Source organism: Aedes aegypti, chromosome 2 (genome assembly GCF_002204515.2).
Source record: "Aedes aegypti strain LVP_AGWG chromosome 2, AaegL5.0 Primary Assembly, whole genome shotgun sequence".
Lineage (NCBI taxonomy): Eukaryota > Metazoa > Arthropoda > Insecta > Diptera > Culicidae > Aedes > Aedes aegypti.
The window spans coordinates 276,543,904-276,568,519 of record NC_035108.1 but is presented as its reverse complement, the minus strand read 5'-3'; the positions used below and the strand labels follow the sequence as shown (position 1 = coordinate 276,568,519).

Below are 24,616 nucleotides of genomic sequence, written 5' to 3'. Positions count from 1 at the left end.
AGAAAAGCATGGGGTAGAAAAAAGAAGCAATATTAATATTGATGGGATGCTGCATAATGGATTATTATTATTCAGTCGTAGTGTATTTCCTATGTTTATGTTGCAGAAAACAGAGACGGAGTATTTATCACGTTGCGTTTCGAAAAATGGTTCCTTTTTTATGAATGATGAAATTTGGTGCGTACTTGACCTATTTTTACAAAATAAAGTTCTGTGATTTTTAGGCTCTAATTTTCATAATTTTTAGTCGATTTCAATATAATTTTGACACAACACCATTCCAATTTCGTGTCCTGTACTGGAAACAACAGTTGGACGGTCGGTCCTGGATTGCTCGGTTGGGTATGTCCGAAGGTCATTTGAGACATTTCCATAATTATTTTGCACGGATCAATCAAAACTACAGTGTTTGTAACTGAACCATAAATCATTAATATTTTCCGACTTCTGGCCAGTTCCGGAGCAGATTCCGGACCTTGGAAAGGAGATCAAGTCGATGATTGCAATCCATATTATGCGAGACATCAATCTTTGAAATTTAACAACTACCGAAAAGCTAAACTTCCACTCGGCTGGTTAGCCGTAAACCACGATTCATAATAAAAAACAAGTATTTATCGAGCAACCGACTCATGTTCCGTAACCAGTCGTTTGAGAACGTCGCGACCCATTGGAAGCCCACACAATAGAAACCTCAGCCAGTACAGTTGCTGGCTAGTGCTGTGTGCTATTTCATTACCTAAAAAATAATGCGCTCTCGGGGCTAGGCATTGGATATAAATAGAAAGCGTTGTGTTTGGATGGGCATCTAATTCTTCCGAAAGAAGTGCACTTTGCGAAAAAGGACCACGTGATTATTGAGCTGAAATCGAATTCAGGTTAACTTCATGACTGGATTTCTTCAGAATAAACATAAACAACAAATTCTGGGATCTTTTCCCAGTGCTTTCATGTAAAGAACATTCAGAGCAACGCTACCTGGAATTTTTCAATTAATTTCTGAAAAAATTGCTTCGGGCGTAAAACCACTATAAAATAGCTAGTAATAATCGATTTGGCTTTCCGATATGGACGTCAATCCATTAAGTGGTTCCAAAAAAATGCCACAGAGATCAAGCCAGAGATTTTTACAAGTATTCATTTACCATTGCAATGAATTGAAGGATTCTTCCACGAATTATACCTTTTCAAATATACCCCTTGAGATTTATTTATTGCATCAGGTATTTACCTATGAATCGGTCGGCGTTAAGTCATGATTGGTAAGTTATTCTGTCATTAGATGCAAAATTACTTCTTTGCTGTTGCTTCAATAGGGCCTAACTGACATGATTTCTCTTCATCGATCCTCTCTTACGCTAATAACTTCCCTGCATTAGATACATCTGTAATATTTCTTGTTAATGAAGCAAGATATAGTGATGCTTCATCCTACAGCACACAAATATGTTACGAAAAGAGAATCAGTATTCGGCAATAACGCAAAGAGAGCAACGATGGAGAGAAATCGATGAATGCAGATAAGCCCTTATGAAAAAAAAAAACAACATAGACTTTATCTCCATTTCACTTTGATCAGATTTGATGAATGTTGTGAACTGGGAGAGATATTCAACAAATTTACTTTGGATGATCAATAAAAATCGGTAAAAGTATGCAGTCAGAGTGGACCAAGTACTTTTTACCATAACAACGAAAACGATCAGTTCATTGATGAATTCGAGAAAATGCAAAACATTCCAGGAGATTCGTCAGATTTTCGGCATAGAATGATTATTCTTCTCATCCTTCAATAAAAATCTAAAAGTATTACATAATTCGATGAATCTGATTTTGGTTTCTGGCTATTCCATCTTGGGCAGGTCAGGAATTGCAACAATATCTGTACAGACAAAGTGGACCAAGTATCAGAAAGCAATAAAATGATTGATTATTACATTTTTAAGTCAATTCCAGTGTCCGATAGAAGGTTTTGATAGTTATATAGTGTCTGTATGGAATATTCTAGAACCCGCCTATTGAACCTGTATAATTTCTGTATTCAAGATCTTCACTTGGTCTACTCTGATTGAACGCAAATTACAATATTTATGGTCTTCAATGCTCTGACTCAACAAAACTATAGTTTTCAAGTCATTAATTTCGGAATTGAAGATATGGATTCATGAAAAAATATGATACCTATGACAAAGGATGTTGGTGATCTGTTTATCTTAGAGATATGGCCATCCAAACATTGAATGATTGTTATTTTCCAAGAAATTGTTCATTCAGAGTGAACTAAATCACTGAACGGTGTACTTTGGTTCAGACATAGTGGACCAAGGGCAACTAGTCCATCAAAAAATCGTTTTATAAGAAGAATATATTTGGGCTTATTCTACGACTGGCGTGAGGTGACAATTGTCGGTGTCGTATAGCGAGGTGACAATTCTCGACTCAAGTGAAGTGACTCGCCGTGCAAATCAAATGGAGAGTCACTTCACTTGAATCGAGAATTGTCACCTCGCTATACGACACCGACAATTGTCACCTCACGCCAGTCGTAGAATAAGCCCAATTATATTTTTCCATGACTATCACTTCACAATATATTTTTTGAAAGTATCACATAGATGTGTGGAAATATTGGACCAAAATTTTCACGAGTACAAAAGTTGCAAAGTGTTAGACTTTATGCCTCAAGTCCTCAATTAGGTTTCACCGTTAGACATGAATTTTTATTTTTCCAAATCGAGATACCGTGCCAGTACCATATTATAGACAGCGCCATATTCTGAACGGTCCGTTCCTTATGTTGAACATTCATTGTTTTTACATCCAAAATAGTAAACTGTCAGTTCAAAACATGATTTATTGTTCCATTTCAAAACTAAAATACATGGTTAAGTTGTTTTTTCAACAAATATTATACGCTAAGTTCGTTTGCTGTCCATAATAAGGAACAATGTGTGTTCATAATTAGGACCATTGACGTATATGGCGTCCATAATTAGGAACATGCATGCGTCATACTAACATTTAATTTTTTACATAATTGATAATTGATGGACGTTTCATTTTAATCTTTACGTTTATTTAAATATTAAACAAATGCAACGGCAAGACTAATCAATATCCCAGCTGTTGAAATCCTTAATCATTTGAGTTATCCAAATTGGATTTTCTTAACCGTTCAAAATATGGTGCTTGCACGGTACTGAAGATTGAAGAAAATTTGTTAGTAGCGTAACCCAGCGGTTGAATTCTCAATCAGACTTTTCATGGCCAGATAGCCCTTGATCAGCTGATAAGGATCTTGAAATACAAAAGATTGTTGAAGAAAATTTGTTACTAGCACCACCTAGTAGATATGCTTTTAATCGGAAAATCTGAGAGATGGTACTACATCTGTTGATATCAATCTTTTAGCTGATAAGGATCTTGATATAAAGAAAATTGAAGATTTGTTTGTACCGTAAAACAGTTTTCGAAGAAAACTTGAATATTTATGCATGTTGTTTCAAAGAATTACAGTTTTTTTTTAAGACACTGACACGTTAATGCTTCCAGTGGGCAATTATGCCCTTTGAAGGAAGCGCCACACTAGACAACGGACTAGCATGCAACGCCCAGTGGCACAATCGGAAAACATTTCTCACGAAAAGTTTACCAGCCTGAGGCGGGAATCGAACCCACACTCCTTAGCACGATGCGGCTAAATGACTGGTGACACTAACCGCACGGCTACGAAGCCCACAATTTATATTTTTAAAAACAAGTACTGACATCCTAGCTATCGATTGCAGTCGATAGATTGCCATAAGATTTATTTTGAATGGAGATATAATTTTTCATCTAAGGTACCGCGGGGCAAGTGGGTAAATGGGGTAAGTGAAAACAATTGATATATTTTATTGAATATGTGAATTAACGTTTTAAACTCATGCGTAAACCTTTGAGGCCATTGAGAACATTACGATAGGTAAGGGATTTCTGAAAATTTTCAGCCATTATTGCATAATAGAGCGAAAAATTGTTAACCTGTCAACTGTTACTCCGTAACAAGTTGGCGGCGTACAATCTTATTTTAATATTTTCAGTGGAAAAAAGTTGCGGAAAATAACTTCCTGTACCACTTCTTAGTTGTCCTCTGTGACAGTTTCAAACTGCAATAAAAAAAAGTTTTAGAATTAATTCGACGTAGACCTAAAAATAACTAAATTTAAACACCGTCAATTTTCTTATCAGGTGGGGCAAGTGAAAAGTTTATCATTAGAGATTGAATTTGTGTTTTCTCTTTAAGTAGCCATGAGTAAATATGATTCGCAATTATCATAGAAAAACGTGCTGATAATTCAAGAAACACTATACTCAAGCGTTAAAAGCTATTAGAAATCATGGAACTTCTCCAAAAGATGTTGCCAAATATTACAATATTAATATGTCTACTTCGGGCAGCCAATTAAAAGGAAGACGTTGACTGAAAAGTTGCAATATTAGAGAACACACGGAAATCTCGTGGAATGTCTATGTAAAGCTAGTTCAAAACATAAAAATGGAGTATACTGCCCATAAACGCATGATTGTCCCATGTGAATAGGAAATCCAGCAAACATGGGACTGACATGCATTTATGGGCAGTATAGGTCTATCCACATAAAAAATATTCGAAATACGTTATTGAAGGATTCCGTTTGATTTCTTCCGAAGAGTTATCCGACGTCATATCCGACTTTCTTAAAAACAAATAACGAGCGGTGGAAATTCTACAGAGCAGAAATGCAATTGCTGTCCCATAATGTAAGAACTAACATTGGAAATGTTGCAGTTATAATGTTGTCGAATCATTTCAACTAAGATAACTGAACAGAAGAAAATTCAAGTGAAAAGAATAACATTTTATTTGTTTACATTTTACTTATGTTATTGTTCATTGGGAAGCCTTAACAAATGTTAAAGCTAATAGAAATCGTGAATATAACTGTTTGTTTTTGAATTTATTATTTAAAATGGTAAACTTTTCACTTGCCCCACTTTTGGGGAAAGTGAAAAGTAAGGAGATATTTTTTAAAAACTTTTTCTGTTTTTTTTTTTCTTCATTTTTTCATAAAAATCTATTTTAGCATGCTGCTTATATTTGGTGGGAGTCAAGCTAAAAAATATACACGACCTCATTTGTTTCAATTTAAAGTCTCTAGAATTTGAAGAATCTCAACTATGCGAATTCCATTACCCACTTGCCCCATGGTACCTTAATCGAAAGTTGGTTTTCTGTTTTGGGGTAGCTTTGATAATGGAGTATGAATCGAACAAAATTGAATGAGTGTCAAACATTTGTAGGACATTGCATACCTCTAGGCGTTTAACGTTATATGGAAATTTCTGACTTAGATTACAAAAATGGTCCCAGTTTGTGAAAATGCTTTTCGCTAAGAGATTTGAGACTCTTTTCGTTGTATGATATTATATGATGCAGTGACGTAGCCAGTTTTGGTGTAGAAAGAGTCAACTGTAATGCGTTAAAAAATTGGCAGTTTTAATTGGCACAAAACAATATGTTGTATAATCTAGTAAAATAAGAAGAGCTGACAAAATCTCATAATTTGTAACACGTGTAGCGACATAGCCTTACATAAGCATTAATTTGGCAGCCGTGGTACACAAAACCGTTTCTTATATTTAAAGAAATGACAGTTATGCGTGTACTAGCAGTTCAATTCATGAAATTATTTACACCGCTCACATAACATAAGAAATACCGCTAGGAAGTTCTGTAATGCATAAGAAAACTCACATGAGGTATTCACCAGACAGTGCGCGGCGAGCAGTTTGAGCGGGTGCACCTCGAACAGCAGCGGGTGAAATAGTAATTCTCTAGCGGTAGGCCTTTTGGCAGGGTCATGACTGAGGCACTTGATGATGAAGTCTTTCTGCTGGGCATCCTCAAGACTCTCGACAGTGCGTTTGATTTGCTCTTCCGTGACTAGCGTACCCGAATCTCCGTTCCCTTGGATTTCCAGTGCTGCCATCTCCAGCGCACAGATGCCAAACGAGAAGATATCGATGGCGGTCGTCGTTGCGAGTGCTGTCGGGGATGGGAATGGGAAAACAGGATTTGAAACATAACATTGCGTCACCTCTTCTAGAATTAGGGGGGTCAGAGGTATACTTACATCCATACTCTGGTGCTAAAAAATGCATATTTTTCATATTTTCTCTACATGTTTTTACATGATGATGAATGGCATCTGGAGCTACACTACCAATTTTAACTAGACCATTATGTTGAATAAATATTGTATCACAGGTTAAGTTGCCGTGAATTACTGGCGGCGAACAGGAATGCAAATAACTGCAACGAGAGAAAATGGGAAATGTCGCGTGAGTGGGTGGGAATGCTTGTTATAGGGAAAGACTGGTGACTCACCTAAGTGCAGATAAAATTTGAGTACACCACCGCTTCCATGCTTGCAGTGGTAGTTTCTTCACGTTTTTCTTGGTACGCTTGAGAAACTGCTTAAGGGACCCAGAGGACATATATTCCGTTATAAATATTACCTGAAAATGAAAACCGACAGATGGTGAGCTTGATATGCTTATGTTCGTGTCAAAATCACTTACCCTAGGCTTATCGTTATGGGTATCCGTCCAATAACGATGAAATTTGACTATATTTGGATGCTCTAACTGTGTTAGGTTTTCGAATACTTGTTGTATTTTTTCTTCTTGAGATTTGAAATTCTTCCTCTCGGAAAACTGTACTTCGTTCCATACAACTTCGACACCTTCCTCGGTGTCCATCGCCAGATGTGCACAGTCGATGCCAGGAACATCGCGTTGCTCGACCTGGAAGCAGAATACGAAAGGAAATGGAGAGTAAGAGAAAGATTGGAATCGGAATTTTATGCAGCATATAGGTAAGGGCATGGACAAAGTGCAACAATGTTGCAGCAAGCCCAAGAGTGGAACCACATCAAACGATAACCTTCTTTGATGAAGACAAATTTCAATCTACCGTGGTACCGAAGGTACTCTTTCGTTGCGGTGAAAGTAACCATAGGCGTAGTGCACATCGTACCTACCTGCTGTGCGTACACGAATTCTCTCTGCTCTTGGAAGTTTCTAAAAACTACCTAAACAATAAAACAGTACTTCTCAGTGCTACAAAAACTGAGAAGTACTTCAGTGCTAAAATAAAAAAAAAAACGGTACTGTTCAGAACTATTTTATTTTACTATTGGTCCCTTCACGATCCTTGTTTGGACCCATGCCTTCGATTTTTCGTTGAACTCGTTAGCGAAAACTAGCATCGGTAATCCTTCTTGGAACCCGCCGTCTTGGAAAAAAAAACCTTTTTCGTTTATTCACTAATTATGGTTGCAACTACAAACGAAAGGAAGGATGAATCTCTGAATTCACAACTTCCTTCCAAAAAAGTTTATGATATATTGGCTGTTAAATGCAAAAATTGACTATTATAGTCAACTTGCATGCAAGTTTGCCAGCTTGTAAGGCAATTTGTTTGCTTAATTTACCACAGAATTCAAACTTTATGTGTATGAAAATACTTATCAACAAAGCTTATAATACTTTCGACGTGGAAAAGTTATTTTTCGATGGTTTAAAAAAGTTTTGTATTTTCCCATATAAGAGAAACGGATAATTTTGTATGGAGACAACAAGCATGTTGGAAAAATCTATTTAATCTAAATTTTATCGTACGATTCCTACCAAATTATATCTCAAATGAAAGGTTAAGTCCTATTTTGCATGTTTGGTGGATAAGGTCACACAAAAGTTTGATAAATTATACTTAAAATTTAATGTAAACATCAATAAAACCGACGTTTTATACAACTTTGGCGACCTGTAGCAAAAAATTGTGACGTGCTGGAAAATTTCTTAGGATGGCATCAAATCCAGCAACCCCAAAACCCCAAAAAGACACATAATTTGATTCTTGAGACACACAAAAATGTCATTTTTGTTACGCTGTGTAATTAACCTTTGCGGACCTTGGAGGAAGTTCTAGGATAGTCTTTGGTAATATGTTCAAAGTAAGCCTTGAGAAAATTACCGGTGGTAGTAACGTTGATGTGTTCAAGGATTTCGTGAAGCAAATTCTGGAGTAATTTCTTTAAGCATCATGTGAAAAATTACTGAAAGATGGATACGAGTAACTGACACTGAAGAAGACTGCAAGTGGTAGTCAAAATACGTATCTGCCAAGATAAGGAAAAAGAGACTTTAGAGATCATTTTGATTAAAATTAGAGATGGGCAAAAAGAATCGGAGCCGATCAAAACATCCGGCTCTTTTTGGGCGAGAGTCGGTTCATTTGATCAGCACGATTAATTTTCCCTTCTCTTCTTCGTTCGATTCTCGGCTTTATTATAACGCATGTCACGAGCTATGCTTTGCGCGCCACACATTAGGGTGGGGCTTATTTCCAAAAATCTTCCGTAGTCAGGATTTACAAAGTGGAAAATGATCACCGGTCCCAAAATAACATCCTGTGAAAAAATGAGATTTTTTGGTGAAGGTTTAGAGGTGGCGCAAAGGGCGTAAGTGCAATTTTCCCATATTAGTGAACTCTGAAAAAATTTGATATGCTTTTCAGCTTGTTTTGGTGATTTTAGGACCCTTAAGGGCGAAAAATCACCTCAAAATTGCGATATCTCCACTCCTTTAAATGATATATGACGAAATATATTTTATACATGCGATTTTTGGCCCTTTTATAGGTTACGCTGACTGATTACTATGAACCCGAATAAGCATATGAATAGCTGGGGAGGATTCCTATGCAAGTAGAATGGAACAAAGAGCAAAGAAGGATGAGAGAAAGAACAAAGGACACAGAAGTATGTAAGGTGGGGTGAGTTAAACAAGGGAAGGTGTAACTGAACCTCTAAACCTTCACCAAAAATTCTCATTTTTACACAGGATGTTATTTTGGGACCGATGATCATTTTCCACTTTGTAAATCCTGACTACGGAAGATTTTTAGAAATAAGCCCCACCCTAGCCACACATGCATGTATAGTTTTCTGCTACTCCGTACTCTCAGCGTTCTCAGCCAAATTTGCCCGTCCTCTCGCATACAGGCAGATGATAGATTAAGAGAAAAAGTGCTCACTTGAATGATAAAGCACATCTCAAGCGTGTGCTAGAAGAAGGGCTTAAGTCGCATCATCGATTCTCTTTTCCGTGAATAAAGGTCACAAGATGCAAGTTTGTTAGCATTTTTTCACTTCAGACCGCTTGGTAGCGATGCAATCTTGCGTCCTGAGGTAAAAAAATGCTGACAAACATGCATCTTGTTACCTTTATTTACAGAAGAGAGGATCGATGATGCGACTTACACCTTTATTCTAGCACACACTTCATTTCAGCATCTCCAGCTTATCTGCATTCATCGATTTCTCTTCATCGTTGCTCGCTTTGCGTTATTTCAGAAAACTGATTCTCTTTTCGTAACACATTTTCGTGCTGTAGGATGAAGAATCACTATATATTGCTTCAATAATAAGAAGTAGTACAGATTTATCTAATTCAACGAATAACTTGAAAGAGAGGATCGATGAAGAGAAATCGCTCACGTCATTTAGTCGGGTAGGGGAAATCGTGAGTTTCTGGAGAAGAATGTACGAAGTAGAACGAAAAATACAGTAAGGACCCGATGTTGTCAGCCCCTCGATGAATTTTGGGCTGACAAAATGGGGAACCTGACAAAATCGGGTCATTTTATTTTGTTCCTGTTTTTCAATTTTTTATGTGTTACATGGTTACATAGACTTTTAAGAGGGCGATGGACATGGGCGTAGCCAGTTTTTTTATCAGAGGCTTCCCCCTCCCTTATATTGGTAATATCGATTTTTAGCACTTAATTAAAGGCATTGTCATTGCCCCCTTTGGCTACGCCCATGCGTGCATGACATCAAACATCACCATCAATTTGAGTGTAAACGTGGTAAAACATGACGATAACAATTTTTTGACAAATTTTAAATAGGCTGACAAAATCGGGTCAAAAAGCTGACAAAATCGGGGGTAGACAAAATCGGGGGCTGACAAAATCGGGTCAGTACTGTACTACATAGGACGCGAACCGCTCTTTTTACTATTCACTCTTCCTTTGCATGCTGCTGATCGACTGAACCGTTCAAAAGATCCGGTTCACTAAAATGAGTGATTCGGGTCGGATCCGTTCACTAAAATGAGCCGTTTTGCCCATCTCTAATTAAAATAGAGAATTCAGAGATTTTTCATCAAAAAAGAGATTTACATGAAAATAAAGACCAATTCTCTAAAAAGAAACCTATCAGCCCTAGTTATGATAATCCTTTACTGATTAAATATAGTGATATTGAAAACCTCAATCATGTTTTGGTAAGTCGATAAAATTTCATACTTCATATAGGACCCTCACTGAAAAGCTAAAAAAAAAAAAACGTTTTGATAGCGGCGCAGTGAATTTTTTTTTTCGGTTGAAGATAATTTTCTTACAAGTAATAAATGCTCTGTGTTTTGACGCAAGAATCATTTGTTGTAAACATATTCTACCATGAATTACTTCCTCAAAATTATTTCGCTGATTGTGATCAAAATTCCCTGAGAATTACAGTTTTTCCTGATTGTATAAAATTTCCTGACAATTTCAGGTTTTCCAGGTTTTTTTTTCAGGTAGTAGACACCCTGAATCTTGATGTTAACATTTCTTTGCAAACAAAACTTCATATTGGCATTGCTTTCAAAACTTAAAAAAAACATTATTGCTTCTGGTGATGATGTCTTTTTTTAAATTCTTATTAAATATCTGTCGTGGTTGATATATTTAACAATTTTTTTCAGTTAAATAAATGACAAATGGAAAAAAGCCAAGGTTATACAAATATCGGACACACTCCAGAAAAATTTAATACTTAAATTCTTTAAAAACCCATAAAAAAAACTTGTGCGTTTTCATACCTTTCAAACGATCTTCCTGCTTCAACCCCCTTTTGGCAATTCCGTTGCACCAGTGCACAGACACGTCCATGACATCCCACACATTGCGCCAGGTTGTAAGCTCTATCCCACCAGTAACAGCTTGTGATAAATTGAATTAATATTAATTGTCTTCCGCGCAGTGAACTGATCGAGAGGAGAACCCCCGTAATCCGGATGGCATGTAGCCACGTCGTATAGTACCTTACCAGGGAGCATTAGTAGGTGAATGGACGTTGCTTTGCTCCTTTTGACGAGCTAGCTTCACCAACACGACAACGATCGATTTCGTTGCCGTGGGTGGCAATAACCTGTGACCTTCATTTCCAATCAGATTAATATGCTTTTTCGCATATTGTGAGATAATTTCATTGAAGGGAAATTCACCGCACCGTCAATATGTTGTTGGTTGTCGAGGGGGTCCCGAGCAGCATCAGTTTTCCGCGAACGGTTTTGCCACAAGCTACCACAATGCAGCACAAATCAAGTCAATTCGAATGATTGCTTTTCCTTCGTCGTCTTTGGTAAGTACAATCGTTTTGGCATGTTTTCCCTCCCATTCTTCTCGAAAGATTTGTTTGTGCTGTAATGTTGGAGAAGACTACGAACAGCCTCACGTACCACTATAGGACTTTACAGTCCTTCTGCGTATATTGTACATGTATCATGTGAGCATTACATATATACTTAATTGAACACAGTTCAAAGAATATATAGAAGGGCGTAACTTGATCTAAAACAAATCAATTTTTGATAAACTTTGTCTAAACATTTTTTTGTCTGAAATTATTAATAATTTTATTCGACAATTGTTCCAATGTTTCAACATTGGCTATTCTATATACTCAATAGTACATTACCAGAGAGGGAGATTTAGAATCATTTAAAAAAAAAATTAATCCTCTGCAGAGCTTTCTTCCTGGTATTACAACAGCTGGTCCATATTGGTACAGCATGACTAGCATGAAGATTTGTTGAAGGTTTCAAATACCTAAAAAGCTTTTGGTTTATGAGGGGATATTACAAGTTGAGTTTTGGAAGCATTAGGAGAAATCATTCATTTTGCAAGTAAAAGAAAAAATATCCAAACTTTTATGTAATCTACTACAGATGACACGTAGGCTTCGTCCTTTGGCAGAGAGGCCTGTGTCATCAGCAAACAAAGATTTTTTGACATCTCTGAGGTAATTCAGGTAAGTCAGAAGTGAAAATATTGTAAAAGTAGCAAACTTTCTCTTGCCATCATGTATGCTGTTGAAAAACGCCATGAAACGTCCCATACAAAATGACAGTTATGTATAAGTGGTGTGGAGCAAAAACGATTTTTGAACCACCCTAACTACCATACTAAGCACATTAAGTATGTGTGTATAGAGAAGAGTTTCCTTGACTCAAAAGTTTGTCATAAAAAAACGAGCAGCCCCGGTGACACCATTCCACGTCATTCGAAAAGGTTCACCTAACGAGTCCAGTCAGTGATTAACTGCCAGGGTCTGTCTGAATAGAAAGAGAAAATGACTGGAGAAAAATTTTCAACTTCGAAGCGAGCTTCAAGGAAAACATCTGATTTTCCTCTAGCCTTGTTACCATTCTAACATTCACGCGGATTTCGTCCCCAGCGGAAGCGCCATCTCACAGTCGTTTTTCGCACGTAAATGCGGATCCTTTTCCATCCTTTCATCGTCTCCGTCACCGTTAGGACCAATGTTGAGTTTGACTTTGACGGCGATGGGAAAAACAGCCGTTATACCTACATATTTGGACGAGTTCCAAGAAAGTTTTTTTTTCTCTGCTGCGGAGCTGTTTGATGGTGAAACTTAGTCCTGTCATGGATGGCTGGAGGAAAAAGAACGAATCATTCAGAGGGAAAAGTGGCCGTGAGTGTCACCCCTGTACTGTTACTTTGAAATTACTTGTTTACATTTCCTTCGCAAGTAATTGGGTATGTTGGAATGCGACACACAAGATTGGGTTCGGAATGCGGAATGTCAGCGACAAGATTTCTGGCATATTAAGCTGTTCAATCCAAGAATAGTAACCTATTTTTCAAATACCGTAAACGGTGATCGTAAGATTCCATATATTGTGAAACTAATATTGATAAAATCAGTGCACTCATCGATATATGTCAGTTTTCAAAATAACGTTTGGTAAAACAACAGTCAGCAATAAATAGAATAATATCTAACATCAAAAATTGAAATTGACACTCTTGGACGTATATCATATTACAAAACAAGTTTAAGCATAGCATAGCATAGCATAGACTGACTGTACATGTCAATGGTTGCTACTCCGTGATTGATCGGAACTGGTAAGAATTGCACTGGGATCCAAATGAATAAGGGATGGGAGTTTCCGCTTACTCTCGAAGTGCAATTTTAGCAGATCTAATATTATTGATCAATAACGGCGCCGGCCAAGTCCTTACAGTCAGTTGGGATGGGGAAGGAATGTTAGGGTGTAATGATTGTTGCTTCTAGAGACCGAGAATACCTCTGCATCTCCACAATCACCACGGGAAGGGTGTTTATTAGTGGGGGAGGAAAAGATCTGGGAGTCACCTTTGGTCGGTGATGCGATCCATGGACAAGGGGGAAATATACGAATTACATTTAAAACTAGTTTTGTATTTTTGTCTCGAGAAGTTTTTAGTAGTAGATTCAAAAAAAAAAAACGTCAACATCTATAATATCGAACAATTCAAAAGAAGTTTTTATTAATAGCGAAAACTGAGAATTACATTATATATTTTAAATCATATGAAACAGCAATAATGCCGACACTTGTAGTGACGAACCATACATAGTTTGTTTGAAAATTACATATGAGTATTACTGTGCATTTTTGTCTCGAGATGGTAGAATTTTTAAAAAAATACGTCAACATTCACAATGTCGAACATTTCAAAAGATATTTTTAATAATGTAAAAAAGAGAAAAATATATGTATATTGAAATTGTGTAAAACAAGCATAATGCCGACACTTATAGTGACGAACCAAACAAAGTTTGTTTTAATATTACACAAAAGTTACACTTTCAAGAAAAAATGTGTTATCATAAGCATGAAACGAACTCACCAGTTGGTAATCCATCCTCGACTGAACACAAATATCTCTTCGCAACACAGTGCGAACAGAAAAACTTCTTGGCGTCCCGAAAACAAACCGTTTTCACGAAGCACTATCCAGCAAGACGCGCGAAAACAGGGAAAAAAAGAAGTTCTCCGACGACGAAAACACGCGCGAAACCGAGAACAAAACCTATCCGTCGACGCAACAACGATCCATCCTGCTTGGGCTTCACGGAGCACTACCCAGCAAGACGCTAGAAAACGGGGGGAAAAAAATTCTCCATCGACGAAAACACGCGCGAAACCAAGAACAAAACCTATCCGACGACGCAACAACGATCCATCCTGCTTGGGCTTCACGAAGCACTACCCAGCAAGACGCTTGAAAACAGGGGAAAAATTTTTCTTAGACGACGATGAAAACACGCGCGAAACCGAGAACAAAACCTATCCGACGACGCAACAACGATCCATTCTGCTTGGGCTTCACGAAGCACTACCCAGCAAGACGCTTGAAAACAGGGGGAAAAAAAATTCTCCATCGACGAAAACACGCGCGAAACCGAGAACAAAACCTATCCGACGACGCAACAACGATCCATCCTGCTTGGGCTTCACGAAGCACTACCCAGCAAGACGCTTGAAAACAGGGGAAAAATTTTTCTCAGACGACGATGAAAACACGCGCGAAACCGAGAACAAAACCTATCCGACCCCATATTACAAAACAAGTTTAAGAGTAAAAAATGCCTTGCCCATTAAATTTGTGTCCCCTTAATTTGAACGAAAGTGATTTCAAAACTCTTACAACTAGTAAAAACTAAACTTTGTACTGGACTCAAATTCATATTCATACAGGATACTATTTTCATACCAAGTTGGTAAAAACCTATCAAATGATAAATCAACTTTGAAATAGTTCATCAATAATGAATGTCATATGCGTCATCAATTATTCGCCAATCATAAACTGTTTTCATTTACTCTCATTTTTGGAATAATGGAAAAGTATGAAATTCGAGTCTAAAATTGACCCAATTCCATATTCGTACACCTATCAACATTCAAAAAGTTTTAATCTAAAACTAAATTTAAATACTTTGGATAATTACTCATGTACATTTTATTATTCATATGTTATAGAGTACATTTATATGTACAGTTTATAAGTGAACATATTTGAAACCTAAGTAAATTTCTAAAAAAAATACCACTTTTGCAATGTGTTCAGCTATATTATATACTTTTTTTAAATATAATTTCCTTAATAATGATAATTGGGAATACTGAATAACTTGAAAAAAGGAGATTGGGCAAATCTGAGCCCGGAATGTACACATGTCTCATATAACATTTAAAAGAGCTTAATGAAACAAGAAAAACTTGGTATGAGGCCAAAAATATCCGTCGTGGAAGAAAAAAGTTATTCTGCATGGTTCAAGATGAATTATCGAATATTTGATTATTTATGATTACTATTTTGCTATATTTTTAATTGATTAACATTGTCAATTATATTTTATTCTGCACGTATATAATGATGAAAAGCACTATATTTTAAAAAAGTGAATTAGTACTATGATTTAGAGATGAAATCATTACATGGTGATGCTAGACGGCAATATGTATATCCAGGTATGTTTTCTAGCAGACCTTGCCACCCACATTGCACAAACCACAATAACTCAAGGGTTTTGTAACCGTTTTAGGGAATATTTTCTGTGTGCGCTAAAAATCAGCTTCATTCGATGAAAAACCACTGAAATACTGTGGTGAGAGAAAAGTGGGTGGTGTCTTATAAAAGAACTGACGGACCCCTTGGCCCCACGTCTCTGGCAGCTATTACGTCTCCCAGATTCTGACTATCAGCCGATGCAGACAAGCAACCAACTTATCCTGGCCCATCACGATAAGCTCGACTCATTTACAATTCTTTACAACTGCCTTGTTGTTCTATAGCTGTTGAACGCCATCTTCAAAGTAGGATTTGATTGATTGCTATTATCTAACACTCCGACGTAGTCATTTCCTCTACTGTCTTGAAATTCCATGTATTCTATCGGCACCATTCAAATGTTCGTCGTAGTTCTGCTTCCACCTTTCAATCAACTCGCCTTCGTCCGAAGAAATGCTCCCATCTTAAACTTGTACATTTTGACTTGCGGCAATGCGGAATGAAGAGTTTTTGCAGATCCCCTTCTTTATACTTCACCTCTTCGGGGCTTAGTATTTTTTCCCTTAGAACCGACGAAACTCCATAGTTTACTTCTGATATAGATCTAGTTTCCGTGAAAGGTTTTCGCTGATTTAGAGAATACAACGGATATTAACAGAACTTGATTCTCAGAAGAGTAACTCATGAACTGATCAACAACTAAAAAGTTCATAACATGTTTGAATTGAACTTCTTTCTGATTTTCCGGTAAATACCATTTTCTATAAGCAACTTAAACGAAGTTTATGTGAACTATAAAGTTCGATTTATAACTTGAAAAGTGAGATGATTAAGCCAAGACATGTGCTTTTATCCGAGCTCTTGGTTGCTTAGGTGCTCAGATGTATTAGTGCAAGAGGTTATCTTGGAAGTAGGTTTCAACAAAAGTAATATTCTTAGATTTGGCAAAAGTAATCAGTTGTACTAACCGACCATTGGCTGCGTTATTATTGTTCATGAATGCTTGGCGAGCTTAGAGAGGCATTTTGGGAGCACATGTACACTGGCATCGCCAATTGAGCTAACACTACTTAATATAAAACTGAAATAGTTCTGTTCGAAATATTGACAGTTTTTTCACAGCAAGCACTGCAGTAACTTTTTATTCAAATGCTGATCTCGTTTTCTAAGAAATATAGTACCGTCGTTGGGGGTGACAATGGGTCAAAAACGGATATGTGCGATTTATTTTTTGAATAACTATCGCAATTTAACTCCAATAAACTTCAAATTTGGTGAATATGTACCTTGATGGCACATTAACAACTGTTCAAAAAATTAAAGAGAAATATTTATTCACAGCGGCACTACAAGTGAATGAAAAATGACCCAATCTCACCCCATAGAGGGGGTGACATTGGGTCACTGTAATTGAAATAACTTGTTTTTGAGAATATGATTTCAAAACTATTCACAACTGAAAAATATTGACAAAAAACGATGCAAACAAGACAAAAAGATATCTAAGATGTTTCACAAGAATGATAAACCCACTTAAAAGAAAGATTATGCTGAAAATTGAAGAGCTATGAGAAAAAAGGCAGAAGTTGACGTCATAATCCCAGTATTTCAGCGATGAAACTTATTTGTACTTCCGTGAGATGTTTCTATAAGATGAAAACACTGATAAATAATCAAATTTAGAAAAAAAACACCCTTTTGATAAAAATTTACGATGTTGCTAAGCACGAAACACAGTTGCTGGTTTGAGAAGTTGTCAAAATGCGTTGTATTGTTATTCAATGCACGAAATACTCAAGTAGACTTGTTTGATGTTTCAGAGATGCAGTATTTAGAAAGAATAAACACATCTTAATGAAAAAATAGAACACCCAGCACCGTAAAATGTCAAAAAAGTGGACTTGGAATTTCAATTACTATCGTTCTTGCTTGACCCAATCTCACCCCCATTTTCAATGTTTTAGACATCGTACCGAAAAAAATGATTTTTTTGTGGGAAAATCAAATAGATTCCGGAAAATACCTGTGATGTGTAATGAAAAGGCTTTCAACATTCTACTAATACAACAATAGAGGCTAGAGTACATGCGTGATACTTTCTACAGGAGAAATTTTATGTTGTAAATTTTATCTAGTTTCAACATGCAAGTTCATTGATGTAGTACACAAAAACTACTATTTCTAAAAATGTTTATTGTTATGAATTAAGTGTAATAATATGTTCCCTAACATATGAATTAATAATTTTAGTAATATCAGCGTCATTAGCTGAAATATTTCACAAAACATATTTTTCCGTTTTGACCCAATCTCACCCCCTAGACCCATTGTCACCCCCATCGACGGTATGTCAGAATGATGTTATTGATATGGAAGATAGAAGTGTGATAATAGTCGCGCGGTTGTCTACCGCTAGAATCAGCACACCGATGCTGTGTACGACAAGCGAGGGTGTTTTACCAGTGTTGTGCAGAATACAACGCAACCTCTGTAGTTTTGAAACGGATATAATACAGGATTTCCTTCCTGAGTAAAGCACGTTTATACGACAATTTTACTTTCTTGGAGGTACGACTGTTATGTTGATGTTTGAGGTAATGGCTTTCAGTCTTAAATAAAACTCAAAAACGGATTTTTGCTTACATCCGACGTTTCGGACACATGTATTGTGCCTTTTCAAGGATTAGCTGTGTTCCGTAGTGGCGCCAAAACAGGCAACTGCGTTTTCAGTTCTGCGACCCGGATCGTTTTCGGATTTCTACTCCCGTATAGTACCCGAACGGGGAATTCGTTTTATGCTGTTGGACAAATGTTGCCTATGCTGTGGGCAAACGATAAAACGGAACACAGCTAATCCTTGAAAAAGGCACAATACATGTGTCCGAAACGTGGGATGTAAGCAAACATCCGTTTTTGAGTTTTATTTAAGACTGAAAGTCATAACCTCAAACACGATAATTTTACTAACACACTGGAACAGAAACATACGATTTGATCTTGGTGTCCAGCCGGTATTAAGCATAAGCATAGATGACCGTACAATTCGTAGTTGCTACTCCATGATTGACCAGAACAATCAAAATTGCACAAGGAAACAACTGAGCTTGAGAAAAGCTTACCATCCATAGTGTACACTTTTGAGAGTCTGAAATTTGTGAAATAAATAATGGCTCCGGCCACGTCCTTACGGTCATCGGCGAAGGGAAGGAATTTAAGTGTGACGTCCGTTGGTGCTAGAGACCCAGATCACCTCTGCATCTCCACGGTTGTCACGGGAAGAAATTGCTGTTAGTGGGAAGGGATATAAAGCCGCATGTTTGGGATTCACCTTGCGACTCATGCAACCTTAATTCAAATATATCAAATTTCTTATTTTAATGTAAACCACAAGTATGTTGACAAACCTTTCGAAGATTTTCATACATACAAAAACAAGCAAAAGAAATGTGAATGTTTTATTCATTATGGAAACCATGAGTTAATGTTAATACCGACACATGTAGCGACGAACCATTCAAAGTGTTTCTGGTAAATGGAATTATAAAAAAAAGTATAAAAAAAAAAAAACAAAATATTATAACATAGAACATGTCTTTACAAGCATTAATGTCCATTGGACTAGTTTTCATTCAACTTTATGGGTAAATTAAATTTTGTAATCAAATCATGTTTACTTGACTTCTATAATCAGTTTTATGTTAAAAAAATACTATCAATTTGAATTTTTATTTACAAACATGTACATATATTTATTATTTAAACAGGGCATTACGTAGTTTCATGGGTAAATACATTCTGAGTGTAATCAGGATTTCCTTCTCCTAACTGCTGTAAGTAAATGTATTCCGAAAAAGCTTCATGTTATTGCTTTTAATTTAGATTTACAGGCAAACAAGAACATGAGATAGGGTTTCTCGCAGTTTCTTAAGTTATATAAATTTGAAGTGTTATAAGAAAATGTCTATTTCTTCTCAAACAAGTTAACTTGATTTCTATAAACAAGTTCATGCCGAAAGAAATACTTGTCATTGAATTAATTTCAATTTACAGACAAACAGACTCATTCAATAGAGTTTTAGCAGTTTCTTGAGTAAAATAAATTTTTAGTGCCATCAGAAGTTAACTTTCTCATCCAAACAGCTTCACTTGACTTCAACAATTAATTTTGTGTCGAAAAAACTACATGTCTTGCTTGCAATTTTGAACTACAGTTTAAACAGGTTAAAAAAAGTTTTCTGCATTTATTGGCAAAATAAATTTTGAATGTTTTTAAAAATGTTATGCCTTACAGTTGAGGTAGAAATACGCGTATCTGTCAAAGGATACACACTCTAGTGGAATGAAATGGTAATTCGGTATTTCAGCTACTTCTACAATCAATTTTGTAGAAAAAAATCATACATCAGTTTGAATTTTGATTTACAGGCAAACGGGACTAAGAAATAGGGCATACCTCTTTAAAACCTTATATCTATGTGTAATATTATTTTTCTTTTAAAGGCATGACTTAAAGCATTCAAATGATAAAAAAAATCAAAAAATTGTTTGTTCATTATAAAGTTATGATTTTTTGAAGATTAGGGGAATTTTTTAATGAAAGCCCCTTATTACTGTTTTACTTATTAGTATTTTTCTTTTGTAGATCTACACTAGAAGTGTCGAATCGTGAAACAAAATCAAAAATTGATTTCATAGCGGCACCGAAATATTTTTTATAGGTTTGGTAAACATTTCAAATGGGAGCCCCATTCTCCATTTTCCTTGCTACGACTCTGTTTGACATTTTTCTCTGTAACGCTGGGTTTGAATGTTTCTAACGGTGAAAACGAATTATATTATTTTTGTCTAATTGCTGGGATATGAGCTCTGAACCATTGTAACGCTGTTTTTTATGGGGTTGGCCATCTTTGCTCAGCCCCTTACGGACCGTCTACCTTGCTACAACCATATGTGTTATTTTTCTAAAAGGGTAAGACCACAATTTTCGTTAGTGAAAATTTTGTAAAGTTATGATTTTTTGAAAACCCCGAATCTGTTTGAAGATTACCGTCGTCGACGTTTTTTTTTCTCACAATAGTGTGACAGTTAATCATATTTTATTTTCTTTTGTCAACTATTTTTCAAAAGCTCTAATTTCCAAAGGGCTTGAAGCTAGAATTCGTTTGCGAAATTTCACATTCAAAGCTCCTATTTCTTAATTTAGAAAATCATTTTACAATTTTATTTCTCATCCCTGATATCTGTTCCGCGAACAATTGAAAGAGCAAGCAAAGATCATATTACATGTAAAGTAGTTTAGAATTGTTTGACTGTTCGATAATGCAAAATTTACTTAAATTCAAAAGATTTTCTTCTCTCTGGCGTTACGTCCCAACTGACATAGTCTGCTTTCCAGCTTAGTATTCTTATGAGCATTTCCACAGTTATTTGGATGTATTTTGTCTTGATAAAGTTGAAATTGATTTGTGACTGCTCAGTCAAGTAAGTATTAGCAATTGGTGAGCTCGTTCCATGTTATTTTTTCCAAATGAGTAAAATATGATAACACATGCTTTAGTTCTGATAACAGTAAGAATTTTGCGTTTATGTTGTTGTTCAACAAATTTTGAATGGTTCGTAACTCCAAGTATCACTGTTAATTTTCCATTTGAACTTTTTCGTGTTCATAGAGATGTTATTTAACGCAATGACATGATTTCAGACAAAGATAGCTAAATTTCAACATCGTTACCAGAATATGTTGGAAATGTTAATTTTTCCTGCACTATGCGGATAAATAAACAGTTCAAGCATGTGTTGCAGTGAGGGCGTGAGGAACATGATCGATTTCTCTTCATCGACATGTGACAAGGAGCATGTTTTCTGGCAGTTTTTCACTTCAGGACGCTAGGGAGTGATACAGTCTTAGGCGTTTTTGCATTTGTGTTTGCCACACAAAGATACTCTATGCTCTAGGATATGAGAAAATTTACTTTACGAAAAGATCGTCGCCCCATGGGATTAGAACCAACCACCCTCAGCTTGGTTTTGCTGAATAGCTGTGCGTTTACTACTACGGCTATCAGGGCCCTTCAAAAGATCTTCAAATTTTCGTCAGAGCTTTGAGTCAAAGCTAAATATTGTCATCGAATTGCGTTTTTTTGTCGTGCAAACAAATCTAACCACTTTACACATGTTAGCCTTGATGAAATTCATTCCTAGAAACATTTCTTTGCCATCTTGTCGTTTAGTAACCAGAAGTAAATTTTCTCTTATCATAAACATCGTTACCCTTTCTACTTGGTCGAATGCCATAAATTTCCTACAATTTAGCGCTATTTATTGGTACTATTTGATTCCTCCAACCGCATCCCTTCGAAGAAATTGTGTTTACATATACCTACGTGTTCAATCGTTTGCCCACAAAAAGGTGACACTCGTTAACATTGAGTTGTGAGACACACAACTGAAGTGGCTGGTAAATAACTTAATAAATTACTTTTTCAGACATGATGATGATAGTCGTACAACATCTGTCAGGTCAAATCGATTGTGGAAATTCGCATCCCATATTGATTTCTCGGTAGGGTATCACCATGTGCCAATTGATTAAACTTTTCCCGCAGAATTCAGTTCATGGAAGTTCGACCTTGGTAAATCGGCGAGTCAGTGTCGTGTTCGGTGATCTTTTTCATCATTTCGCAAGGTCGAGGTGACAGTGTCACTAATTTGCCATCGTTACAGTATAATGCCGAGAACAAGGCCCCTTTTTCTACATATACATTGTATCCGTTCAACAAGAGCTGCTAAGGACAAGACTGGCGATAAACTGAGGGGTTCATCATCGGCTCATCGAACGCGCCGCCTCATAAGACATAATGCTAAAACACAGTCACATCATGACGCTACCCAGCTAAAGGATTAGAAAGACCTCTCGCGCGTCTTTATGGACATACGGGAATGTATTTATAAAGCTGCAGGGTATAGAGCGAATTGAGTGGCTCCGCCGGGTCTCCCGGTTGAGACATGTCTGCTAACATAGATACAGTTCGTCGTACAAGTGCCGGCTCAAGCAAATTAATGTGCAGATTAAATCGAACCCGAGTGTGTGTACCATGTTCAATACATTATACCGGAGGCATCGGGCTTGTGCGAATACTCTGCGTGGGTTATTGCGTGGGGTGTCAGGTGCGGTGGTTCTGGTTCATGCCTACATTACAAAGAGGGTTAGCATTGTTCTTCAGTCTTTATGAATGAGACAACTTTTTGGTGGAGTCTTATTCGAGAAAATCAATCGATGTACAGAAACTTGATCTAGTTGGGAGTTGTGTTTGATCCTTCGACCTTGACGGTTGCTCTTGCGTGGGCCGGTGAAGAGGGCAGGATCAAACATGTCGCGCGTCGGTCGAGTGAAAGTGAAAAAGTGGCGTGATCGCTTAGTTGTGTTTGATCCTTCGACCTTGACGCTGGCTCCTGGGCAGTGTGTCAAGAAAGCCCGAGCAGTCGTCAGTTGTTTTCCCTCTCGGGTCGCGCGCCTATTTTCTATGTGTGTTTTTACATAGCCGAGCAAACGAGTGAAGCTGAAAGTGGATTGTTGCTGCTCAAGGATGACGGATCAATTGGTGAGCTCGTTTCATGCTACTATTTCTAATCTATAAAATATGTATGATTGCACCTTTAATCGTTACAACGGTGAGACGTAAATATGATTTTTCAACAAACTATGAAAGGTTCGTCACTGTGAGTGTCGACATAAACTCTAATCCATAAATTATTTACGTCCAATATTTTTTTTTATCAAAACACCTTTTTCCTTTTACTTTTATTTTTGTAATTAAAAAAAAACATTGAATGGTTCGACACTACGAGTGTAGACTTGCGAAAGGTTCACTTTATTTAACAAACTTTGAAAGGTTCGTCACCTCAAGTGTCGGCATAATTTTTCTCTACATACAGTATTGGACAAAACATTTGCAACTTTTCCGATTTTCCATACGGAATGACCAACTTTGCTAAGCTGGATCTCAGTTGTTTGTGGACCGATTTGAATGAGGTTTTGACGGAACATCGGACGTGGCTTGAATTTTAACATGTGTTTTTGAGTGATTTTTCCAATAACAAGTTCAAAAGCAGTAACGGTTTGACTGAAGTGAATTTGTTGACGATTTTTTATAAATGACGTAACTAAACATATTGAAGGAATAGCTTCAACCGGAATTCAACCGTTATAACTTATAAACTCGTGATTGGAAAAATTATTCAAAAGTGTATGTTGGAATTCAAGTTATGTCTGGTGTTCTGTGGGGATTTCATTCAAATCGGTCCATTGATAGCTGAGATCTGGCTTACCAGGGTTGGTCATTTTGTGTGGAGGATTGGAAGGGTTGCAAATGTTTTGTCCAATACTGTAGATATTGTTCATACCAAATGAAAATATTATATTTACATATAAGCATATTTATAGCTCACAAATAATTATTTATCATGGTCTAATCGCTTATCAAAGTGAATCCTGGACCCAACGATCCTCCCCATTAACAAACATCCCTCCCAGTAACCTTTGTGGAGATGCAGAGGCAAACACGGTCTCCAAATAGCAAAGGTTACACACTAACATTCCTTCCCCCAATCCCACCTGACTGCAAGGACGTGGCCGGCGCCGTTATTGACCATGTATAAATAGAGGCACTGAATTATGCACACTGAAGAAGATTATGGCCAATCCCAGCCGATCTTCTAGTTGATTCTTTGTGCATTTTCACTGACCTCGGTCAATCACGGAATAGCAACCATTGATATGTGTAGTCAGTCTAAGCTAAGCTAAGCTAAGCTAAGCTGTACAGAAACTTGATCTAGTTGGTTACTACAATTTTTAAGTGAAGCCTCAATATTCTTTTCTAACTTTTTTACCTTTAT

The 24,616-nt window shown here is 36.8% G+C and overlaps 1 protein-coding gene across 5 annotated transcripts in view; it reads right to left on the bottom strand.

The window, feature by feature from the left end:
• LOC5572662 (nuclear receptor-binding protein homolog) overlaps positions 1-24,616 on the bottom strand; it is a 217,890-nt gene that overhangs the window by 10,485 nt on the left and 182,789 nt on the right. For all 5 annotated transcript variants that reach the window (XM_021845141.1, XM_021845140.1, XM_021845143.1 and 2 more), the window contains exons 4-7: positions 6,604-6,828; positions 6,410-6,540; positions 6,156-6,334; positions 5,777-6,067 (exon numbers count right to left, since the gene is read on the bottom strand). In XM_021845141.1, the coding sequence (XP_021700833.1) occupies positions 5,777-6,067; positions 6,156-6,334; positions 6,410-6,540; positions 6,604-6,828 (826 nt within the window). The remainder of the gene's footprint in view (positions 1-5,776; positions 6,068-6,155; positions 6,335-6,409; positions 6,541-6,603; positions 6,829-24,616) is intronic.